This window comes from Taudactylus pleione, unplaced genomic scaffold (assembly GCF_031769625.1).
Source record: "Taudactylus pleione unplaced genomic scaffold, aTauple2 ptg000093l, whole genome shotgun sequence".
NCBI lineage: Eukaryota > Metazoa > Chordata > Amphibia > Anura > Myobatrachidae > Taudactylus > Taudactylus pleione.
This window is the reverse complement of record NW_028284495.1, coordinates 955706-967226: the sequence shown is the minus strand read 5'-3', so window position 1 is coordinate 967226 and position 11521 is coordinate 955706. Positions and strand designations below refer to the sequence as shown.

The 11521-nt window shown below is 45.2% G+C and overlaps 1 protein-coding gene across 1 annotated transcript in view; it reads right to left on the bottom strand.

Annotated features, from left to right (window-relative positions):
• Positions 1–517: 517 nt before the first annotated feature.
• SDR16C5 (short chain dehydrogenase/reductase family 16C member 5) overlaps positions 518–11521 on the bottom strand; it is a 55029-nt gene continuing 44025 nt past the window's right edge. Inside the window, exons 6-7 of the mRNA XM_088469518.1 lie at positions 4021–4146; positions 518–2360 (exon numbers count right to left, since the gene is read on the bottom strand). Of these exons, the coding sequence (XP_088325644.1) occupies positions 2267–2360; positions 4021–4146 (220 nt within the window). The 3' untranslated portion in view covers positions 518–2266. The remainder of the gene's footprint in view (positions 2361–4020; positions 4147–11521) is intronic.

Here is an 11521-nt window from a genome sequence, read left to right as displayed (position 1 = left end):
ATGATGCCCCAATATATCTGCAGATAAATTGGGCATCGGCTGTGCAACACAGCTGACACAATATGTCTGAACGACATCGTGTATACCTAGCATTAGTCACAATCGAAAAAATTATATGCTATATTTGTTTTTTTGTGAGTCTGCATATGGTGTACAACAACACTTGGCTTGAAAAAAAAAGTGGCGGCCAATGCATTGTAGCACTTCGTATACAGTTTCAGACTCTGTTACAACAGTGCAGTCTTGTGAAGCGGTTTATTGCATCTTAGTCATTTGCAACGAAGATGCATTTTCTGGCAAGAAAAAGACACTCGGTGCAAGATAAATCGCATGGGACCCGGTGCGCCATTAAGGGCTTTTTGGCACGACTGCAACAATAATGCATGAGAACACATCTGCAACATGTTACGCAGCGAGAGATTTTGGAACACTCATCTTATCAGCATTCCAGCTGAGACCCTGCAGCCACATACAGTCTCTCCCGCAGAGAGATTCTGCAAAGGGAAGAGAGTTATAGGAAGAGATAATAGAAACATTTAATCAGTTTAGTGCTAACAATGTACAAAACTTGCTGTTTAGAAGCACATCTATACGAGATTACGGCTTTAAGTATTTGAAATTATACATGGTAAATGTCTGCTTTCTGGCAAATTTGATGCACGCTGTAGTCTTATTCGTCAATATTATACAAGAAAAAAAAAAAGCTATGTTAGTGTCGAAAACCCCCAAATTAGTTATTCTGGAATGTTTATAACTTATTGGAAGATTGAGCCAATCGTAAACTGTTAGGGGCATATTCAAATAAACACAAGGTCCTGCTGGAGCTTTGCGGGATGTTACAGTTACTAAACAACGCTTACAGACAATTCAAGCAAATAAAAGCAAGGTTTTCTCTGCAAATGTACACACAAGCACTTGGCTGGGCCATGTGCCTCATTAAACCGGCCTCATTCAGCAAATAGTACTCCATTTGAAAGCTGACAATTGTCTATGGGCCTGATTCAGATTTGGGAATAGAGTAAGAAAGAGCAAGTAACTGAGTACCTGGACAGACCATGTTGCAATACAAGAGGTGCAAATACATACATTATTTCTGCATGTGGCGTAAATACTAGCTGCTTTTGCATGTAGCCCACAAATGCTAGACAGCTTTATTTTTACACTGCAAATTAGAGTTCAGTTTGGACACACCCCTCCCAAATCTATCTTTCTCTGCACATTTTACATCTGCCCCACATGCAGTGCAGCATGGTATTACCAAGATGATCAGTTACTTGCTCTTTCTTACTCTATTCCCAACTATGAATTAGGCCCTGTGTCTAAGGCCTGGGCTAGCAGTAAAATAGAAATCCTCCACAATTTATTATGTGACCATATTTTTCTTCCCAGTCAGCACTGCCATTTACATTTATAATGCAATAAGTTTGACAAAACAAGTCCAACATTTTATAGTAGTTTATACTGTGAAATTATCGGCTAAAAAATAACAATAAAGATAATGTTAAAGCAGTGGCCGATGATTACCTTAATCTGAGTATATTATTATATATCAATTAGTAGAAAAATTTCTGGGCATCGTTAAAAACAAACACACCTTTATACATGTAAACCTATGTTTACTACAGATGTATCCTCACTCGTCTTTGCTACAGTCGTACCAACAGCCTATTTTTGTGCACCTGGTTCCGTGAGACTCTGTTAGCACCGGGCGACTAGTACGCACCAGGAGACAGCGCTGATTAATTTGATATGTGACACTTGTATATCTGTCAATCAACATGCAAAGTGCTACAATGCAACGGCTAAAGATTTTTTTCCATGCAGAGTTCAGTTTACAAAAAGTGTCACATATCAAATGAATCAGCATAGTCTCCTGATGCGTCCTAGTCGTATTGCAGCGACTTAGAAACATTTTTGGTGACATAAAAGGACGCCCGATGCCATCAGAGTTGCCCAGGACCTGGCGGCTCATTCACGCCAGGCATATCGTGCTGCATGGTGTTTTAAGACTAAAATGAGCAAGGACACATTTGTAATTAAGATAGAAAATTCTACTGTTTTGCTACTATATATTACTTTTTTTTCCCCCAATACTTTTTGAGGTTTTTACTGAAATATCTGGCAAGTTGCTCTATAAAGTAGTCTTCACTAAAAAAAAAATGTTTTGGACCCCTAGTGTTTGAGATGTGTATTTAATTTATGTACTTATTAAAGAAATCTGTTGTACATTCACTAGTCATTTTAACTCTGATCACTGTACATCTTGTTAGTCCTTTTTGACCCGGCCTTTGAAATGGTCCATAAAATGGAAAGCTCCAAAGTAATCTCCCAGCACAACTCCCAGTTTTGCAGATATAATGCTGATTGGGGAAGAGAGAAAGTGGGAAAAAAAAGAAAACATTTTATAATAATGTTACAAAATATAAATCATACAAAACCAGATCTGGAAAGAATGTAAAGTAAGATCCCAGGAGGGAGCTCAGCATCCTAAGCAAGTTTACACGTGTATGACAATGCTCATATGACTAGACCAGTGGTTCCCAAATTGTGTGTCGTGGCACCCTGGGGTGCCTCGGGACACTTGCAGGGGTGCCTCTGATTGGTGGTCCAGCACCAAATCAAATTAATTTATGGTCAATGTAATGTAAATATGTGGACAAACAGAAGCGCAAACCTGTCCACCATCACATAACTGACCCTAAGGATGACAGATAAGCACAATTTACTTCACTTTGTACTACATTTTTTCTGAATTTCTCAACAACAAACTTCTGGCTTAGGGGTGCCGTGATAACAATGCTGATACCCTAGGGCGCCGTGATTCAAAAAAGTTTGGGAACCACTGGACTATACACTAGTGAAGATAGTAAAGGAAGAATTCCACTTCAACATGGTACGGTGAAGACACACAGGCGCTTTTTCCCATCTCCAGCTTTACAACATTTGTACATTGGAAAGAACTATGGAGACTTGTCTGAAATGTTACACTCAGACTTTTAAAACCCACTGGAGTATGTCCATTAGAAAAAAAAACCTTCACATTTAAATTGCAGAGTCTAATCATTCCAAATTGGAATGAAAAAGGTCTACTTCACAGTATGCATAGACTTAAATATATGCATTGTGATTTTTAAAAACATAAAAATAAAATTTTAATTAGATTTAGCAAAACAAAAACAATTGGCTTAAAAGTCAATGATTTTGTAACCAATCCTTGTTTTGTACTTTTTAAAAGGACAAATCAAGTCTCAGTAAAACTAGAGGGGTCCCCAGTACCCATCCAGATTTCTAATCAACCCCAAGAGCAGCCCAGTTTGAGCAGTTTTAAAATCTTTAAAAAAAAAAAAAAAAGGTATGTATGAACTTATATTCATACAGAGATGTACGAACCTGTATGATCGGGTAAACGCTATTGATCAGCCAAGTCACTACTGTGTGGCGTAACGTGAATAAGAGACTACTATGTGGTGTAATGTGAATAAGAATGAACTGTCTGGTGTAATTTGAATTTGGGGTACTTGTGAGACAACGCCCCTTTATTGCAGTGCGTGCTGTTCCTTTATAAAAAAATGGGAGGACGGGTGCAAATTTATAGTTTGCAGCGGGGCTCTGAACACCCTAGCACCGGCCCTGGTTGCAGGATCATTATAAGCAGTTTATCAGCTAAGGCTCCTGCAACAGTCCTGCATACACAAATATCTGGTGATCGTGCTGAGGGTGTGTACCAAGCTTTACATAAACCTCAGACAAGATCAGCCCACTGCGAGTATGCCACTGATCTGACTACCATGCTGTGAACATTCCTGTGATCTGATTGGTTTATAATCTGGCTTGACATGGACAGGAGACAAAGATACACAACAATAAGGTGCTCACAGATAGTTATGGATTGCTATGTGGGCAGCACATAGTGGGAAATCAGTACTCACCAACCTTACACTCATTTATAATTACAGGGAGAAGATGACTGTACCATGAATACAACAGGCTTAAAAAAAAATAAATAAAAAAAGGACTCACTTTTTGAAACCAAAAATGAGGTACAGACTACGAGGCATCACTAGATACACTTGTTCTTTTAAGATAGCATCCACAATCTTCTTACTAGCATATTCTGGCTCTAAAATTGGCATGAATCGAGGCCATCTGCAACATTAAACATATTGTCAGATACAAGAAAAAGAAAAAACGATGATAAATAATAGTTTTTTACTTATTTATTCATGAATTCTATACCAACAATGCATTTTACAGCACTTTACAACAGGAAACACAGTAGCTAAACAAAACAGATTGTTAGCAGTTAGAGGTATAACAAACACCCAAGCTTAAAACATATAGGAAAAATATGAGATATGGTAAGAACTTACCTTTGTTATCTGTATTTCTATGAAGTCCATAGGGTTCCACAGGATACCTTGGGGTATAGGTGATGACGTCAGGCATCGGGCACCATAGAGTTAAGCTTTCAGCCTCCCAGGATGCACTAGGGTCCCCCTCCTATACCCCGCTCCCGAGCCAAGGCATCTCAAGTTACGTACCAAGCCATAGGCCGGAGGAGGATAAAGAAGAGAGAGAAAAAGATATGGACACACACACAAGAATCACATTCTCACCAGAGGGAGACAGAAAAACCGGTGACCAGAATAAAGCCCATCTGCAGCACAGGTGCGACAGGGCAGGAGTCCTGTGGAACCCTATGGACTTCGTATAAAATAAAGATAACAAGGGTAAGTTCTTACCATATCTCATATTTTCTACTTCAGGGTCCATAGGGTATCCACAGGATACCTTGGGGATGTCCCAAAGCAGTATCCTTCAAGGGTGGGGACGCTCCTGTGCTGAAAGGAGAATCCGCCGCCCGAAGGAAGCATCCTGAGAGGCAAAGGTGTCAAACGCGTAATACCTCACAAATGCATGGATCGAGGACCACGTGGCAGCCTTGCAGATCTGGACTGCAGAGGCACCACGTCGAGCTGCCCACGAAGGACCCACAGATCTAGTGGAATGAGCCCTCACAGAGGATGGAACCGGCAGGCCTTCATGAAGATAAGCTTCCGAAATGACCATACGGATATAAGCTGCCAAAGTTTGCTTTGAAGCAGGCCAACCCTTTTAACGGAAGCCATAGAGGACAAACAAGGCGTCCGACTTCCTAAACGAAGAAGTGCGGTCAACATAAATCCTTAAGGCCCGCACAACGTCCAAAGTGGCCTCACCCACCGACAGGTCAGGTGAGTTAAAAGCCGGCACAACTATTGCCTCGTTGATATGAAAACGGGAAACAACTTTGGGAAGAAAATCAGGACGAGTGCGCAGCACCGCCCTGTTCCCATGAAAAATCAAGAAAGGGGGTCTACAAGAGAGAGCCCCTAAATCAGAAACACGTCTGGCTGAAGCGATGGCCAGAATGAAAATTGTTTTAGCTGTCAGCTATTTAAGATCCACTGAGCCCAGTGGTTCAAACGGCGGTCCCTGGAGAACCCTCAGGACCACAGCTAAATCCCAAGGCGCCACCGGTGGAACAAATGGTGGCTGAATTCTAAGAACACCTTGCATAAAGGTGCGCACATCAGGGATTGTAGCAATCCTACGATGGAACCAGACAGACAGGGCAGACACCTGCACCTTCAAAGAAGCAAGGCGAAGCCCATGATCTAGTCCCGCCTGTAGGAAGGCTAGCACTCTAGACAGACAGAACTCCAGAGGTGCATAACCTCTCGGTCGACACCATTGGAAGAAAGTATGCCACACACGATGGTATATTCTTGCAGAAGACTGTTTCCAAGCTCTCAGCATAGTGCATACTACAGAGCTGGAAAACCCCCTGGACCTTAACATGGCCATCTCAACAGCCACGCCGTCAAAGACAGCGGAGTCAGGTCCGGGTGAAGACAAGGACCCTGTGACAGTAGGTCCGGTCATAGCGGCAACCATAGAGGGATGTCCATGGACAGACCCTGAAGGTCTGAGAACCAGTGCCGTCTGGGCCACGCGGGAGCTATCAACAGGAGCGTCCCTCCTTCCTGTTTGAATTTCCGGATTACCCGTGGAAGAAGGGAAAACGGAGGAAAGAGATAGGCAAACCGGAACGTCCACTGGACGGACAGGGCATCCACCAGAGACGCCTTTGAGTGCTTTTAGGTTGAGGATCGGACGGTACAACCCATTGGGTTTCCGCACCAAAAAGAGATTGCAATAGAAACCTCGGCCCCTCTGGGAGAAAGGAACAGGCACTATAACTCCAGCCTGGAGCATAGTGTGCAAAACCTTCCGCAGTTCCGAGGCTTTGTTCCGGTCTGATGGAAGACCCGTGGTGAAGAATCGGGATGGGGGCCTGTGCCGAAAGGAGAGGGCATACCCGTGAGAAACCACCTCGTGAACCCAACTGTCTGTCGTGGTTACCGACCAACACTGGGCGAACCGTAGCAGGCGGCCTCCCACACTGGGATCCCCCAAAGGGAGGCCCGGACCGTCAGGCCGCAGGTTTGTCATCGGACTTGGGGCCGGACGTCTGGTACTCCAGACCTGCTTCCGGGGCTTGGCCGATTTTTGGGGGCCAGCCTGACGGGGAAAGGACTGTGCTTTAGGCCTACCCTGGGCCCTGTAAGGCCGAAAGGTTGACGTACCTGAACTGGAAGGAACTGCAGCAGACGGGAGACATGCCGATTTGCCTGCCGCCAGCGTGGCTACAATTTTGTCCAGATCCGGACCAAATAGGACTTCTCCATTAAAAGGCAAAGCTTCCAAACCCTTTTTGGAATCGGCGTCCGCCTTCCAAGATCGCAACCAGTCTGCCAGGATGTTTCCACGCTTCCTCCAAGTGGTCCACCAATTGACCTGAAGGAGGAAACACTGTGGCGTCACCCTTAACATCTTTGAAAAAGGCATATTTGGATTTTGATACCGGAGGTTCATCATCCTCAATAACTAAAGCTGTGCGGACTGCACGAATAAGGCCAGGAATATAAACCTTAGACTTAGCGTCCGACTCTTTAGTACGGAGAGGTTCTTGGTCCGACAGATCCAGAATCTCCCCATCATCGGTCGTCCCCTCGTCATCCTCATAAGGAGTGGACAGAGACGCCACCGGCCGCTTGTGAGGCCGCAACACAGACTCCCCTTGTAACACGTCTGACAAATGCTGCACAGAACTTGTCAGAGAATTAACCCACGCAGGCTCCTGAGAGACCTGAGGAGGAGAAATAGGGAGACTGTGGGGTACCATCAGTTGTCTCGGGAACCCCTGCATGGGTGACGACACCACTGACTGCTGGGACAATCCCATTTGAGGAAACGCAGGTTGCTGAGCTAGCTGGCCCACTAGGGTTGTAAGCGCTTTAGCGAAACAAGCCCAGGGCGGTTCCTATACCGGAGCAGTGACAGTAATTGGCAGCGTCAATAAAAAACACAGCCGACATAGCCCCTCCGCGCTACCCTCCCCCTCCGCTATAGGTACCTTACATGTAGTACACAGAAGCTGGAGAGGAAAATAACTTTCAGACATGATGGCAAGTATGTGACCCCTCTCACTGATACGCGTTAGTATAGTGAGAGAACCGCCCTGCAATCACCGTACCGTAAGGGATTTAGCAGAAGAGCAGGGACAGTGAAAAGGCTGACAGTAGAAAGTAAAAGTACCGGCAGCAGACGCTAGCAGCAGTCACATACAATGCAAAGAAATCAATCCCTGCACCATCAGCGCTGATCTTCAACTACGCAGACACAGGGCCTGGTAGGACTCAGCGCTGCATACACAGACCTGTTCCAACGGAGGAGAGGTATGCTGGGGGACCCAGACCACGATGCCACTGATCAGCAGCTTCCACCATGCTTCCATAAAGATGGCCACCGAGGAGCAGAGAGGAGGCCGGCCTGGGGGAGGAGCGCTGCCACAGGGCCAATCGGCAGGAGCAGAGAGGGCTGTGTGCAGCGGGGGAGGCGCCGGCTGTGTACAGGGAAGGCGCGCTCCCCTGGCATGCAATTAACCCCTGGGACGCTGCAGCGCTACCGCTCAGCTGCGGTCCGCTGTCCCAGGGGGATAGTGGAAGCGCAGGTCCGAAACCTGGCTCCACGCTGCAGCCAGTCCCCAGGGAGCCCCCTGCCTGGGGACTCCGGACCATGTTCCAGCAGGGACCCACCATGGGACCCCGCTGCTTACCTGCTGTCCCCCTTAAATCCGGTCATGGCCAGAAACAACTGGGGTCGCCGCTAGCTGTGACCCCAGATGCCTACCAGCATCCCCGGATCAGTACCGGCGTTCTGGTACCGGCAGGGGTGTAGGGAAGACAGCATGGACGTCAAGAATGACTGTCCATGCTGTACCTCCAGATGTGCAGCCACAGCTGCCTTGTAGAAAAACTGCAGGGGCTATCCTTAGCCCCCCTTCTAAACAGGTGCATCCGACTCTGAGCCGGGCACCAACGAAACGGAGATGCCTTGGCTCGGGGGCGGGGTATAGGAGGGAGACCCTAGTGCATCCTGGGAGGCTGAAAAGCTTAACTCTATGGTGCCCGATGCCTGACGTCATCACTTATACCCCAAGGTATCCTGTGGATACTGGACCCTGAAGTAGAAATATATGTTTTGCACATGCTCAGAAAGTGAATATGTGCGATTGCAGACCTGCACACAACTACCCTTTATGACTTGTTGGAACCGTCAAAGTCGAATAGGGGAGGGAAGATGCGTTCTAGCCTAATCCAAGTTCCGTAAAGGGTGTGTTCATGCAAGTGCTTCTCATACAGATCAGAAGGATGTAGTTATTATCCATGCTGTCAGGACCGGTGCTCAGACTCCCGGCGCCAGAATCCTGACACCAGTCAGAATCCCGACAGTAAGTATTGGAGTTAGGGGGAGGGTTAGGCACTAGCAGGAGGGCTAGCGTTAGGCACTTGGGGGGGTTAGGTTTAGGGTGCTGTAGGGGAAGGAGAGTATACTTACCTCCTTCTGTCGGGATGCCGGTGTCGGATTTCCTACCGCCAGGATCCCGAGCGCCGACATCCCGTACCCAAACCCCTGACCTACAGTTGTGCAAATTTACTACTATTGCAGATGTTATAGGGCAGGCGCAAATACACCCAGAGAAGGACCTGACGAAAACTAGGCGTACATGTTGCTGATGTGGAGTTGTACGCACCTCGAGATATGTATGGTTCTGCTTATGTACGGAAATAAGATATATTTCTGTGCACTTTTCTTTTCTTGGGTCATTTATTTGAGTAGTATACACCCAACTCTGCTGCAGCCACTTATCACATGTTGATCCAGCCAGATTGCAGTTGGAAAAAGTGCTTATTGTGCTATGTAACTCAGGCACACAGCAATGTTGGTTTGGAAACCTGAGAGTTGTCTGATCATAGAAGAGGAATACGTGTAAATTTTGAGTAAATTGATTAGAGGGGTGGTGACTGGGTATGAAATAGCCTAGAACTGTTCACAAGGTGGATCAGAAATTTAGTAAGCTTCTCTAAAGAGGTGGGGTTTATTAGGGAATGTTTGAAAGTTTGGAGAATAAAGACTTGTTGTACAAGGATAAGAATTCCAAGGGATGGTTGCAGCCTGAAAGTCCGGTAACCTGTGAACAGGTAATGGTTGTGGCTGAAGGATGCAGATCTTGGACAAAGCAGAGAGGTTGAGTTGGGAGAAGATTTGAAGCAGAGCAGTAGTTGAAGAACATTTTACAATGAAAATTCCTCTATTTGCTGCATTCAAAATAGATCATAGGTGTGAAAGTATTGTCAGGGGAAAGATCAGTAAGAAAGGAATTGCAATACACAATATAGGAGATAAAGAGTGCATGAATGAAGCGTTTTGCAGTGTCTATTTGTGAGACATTCTGGAAAAGTTTATTAGATGTATATAACAGGATTTGTATATAGCGAACAAAGGACATAAATCAGGATACATTAGAAGCAATCTTGCAATATAGGGTTTATGGTCGTGTTGCCAATAGACAAATCTCAAATAGGTGTCTAGTGTGAATATTAAAATGTCAGTTTTTGAAAGATTGAGTTGCCAAGAGAACACCCAAGATGGACTGGCAGAAAGATATTCAGTCGCACAGGACAACATAGATCGTGAGAGATGCAGTTGGGAATGGATAGGTCAATTTTGGTACTGTATCATCCGTATAGAAGTGCATCTGAAATCCAAATTATGTTATTAGGTCTCCAAGAGAAGTGGGATATATATTAAATTGCAGAGGGCCTAGAACCAAACCTTGTAATCTGATAGGCAGCAAAACAGGGAAATAATACACCGAAAGAGCAGTTTGACAAATCAGAGAACTAGGATAAGACAGTGTCCTAAAAACTTAGGGGTAAATTTTCTAAGAAATGTTTTGTGGTAGATTTGTTGGTTTTCTACGATTTCGGTATGAATTTGCAATATCGGAAAATTACCAAAGCCCAAATCATCGGTAACTCGCAGGTTAAACAAGACTTAACACACCAATTCGGCACAATACACCATCGGACCAAACATCGAACATTTAACACTTACTCAAATACAAATTACGTATTTACTAAGAATCGTGTTGTCAAACACTATTAAAGTCACACCATAATCGCAGCACAGTGCATGAAATAAATAGACCTGTCTGTGAGCAGTGTGTTTGATTACAGCACTGCACAGATCAGTATGATCTGCACAGGCTTTGGTGTTAAAATGTGTAATTCGAGCGTTAATTGTAAAAATCATTGAGGGGGATATCCCCCAAAAAGCATAACTAGCGCAGACCTCTGACTCCGGTCTAGTACTGGAAAATTGGGGGGAAACAAAATGGTTTGGGGTCTATGGCAACACCCGCTGATTGGCTGAGAGCGGTTTGAATCTTACCCAAGCAGCACTAGAGCAGAGAAGCACGTGGGAACGGGCATTCGGGTGCTGTACTGTATAGATAGTACAGTGCATCAGTTAGCTTGGGAATCTGCATTGTTTTATTTTTTCAAGACCGGATTTCTACATGGACAAGGGGAACCAGCACCGCCAAGGAGTAGGTGAGTATGACGTGTGTGTAATAAAGGATTAAAACATTTGGTGTGCAAGTCCTGTGGTTTTTGTAATGTTCTCTTTACAGAGAAATTATAGGTGCCAGCGGGCCCTTAATGTCTGGGCATTCAGTCGCTTGTAGTTCTCCAAATGCTTTGCATGCAGGGGTAGGCTTGCTGGGACCTGTAAAGAACAATAATAATTCTATCTTTTACACCATTACCCCTGCACTCAATGCCTCCAGGGATGCAGGGAACCCTAGGCTTTCACGCCCAGGGCTGGTAGATCCTCAGGTTATTTTTGGGGTTCCCACTTTCGGAGGATTTTCAGTCCTGGGCTGACCAGTTTGGGGTTGGTTTACATTACGGCAGGGGGACCGTACGCTATGTGCCTCCCTCCTATAGTGAAAGCCAGGCTGATTCAGCATGGTGCTGGTTACTGGAAAATAGGGGGGACCCCACATAATTTTTCTTTTTTCAATTAACACTTTAATTACACATTTCAATACCAAAGCCTGCAAAGTATGATC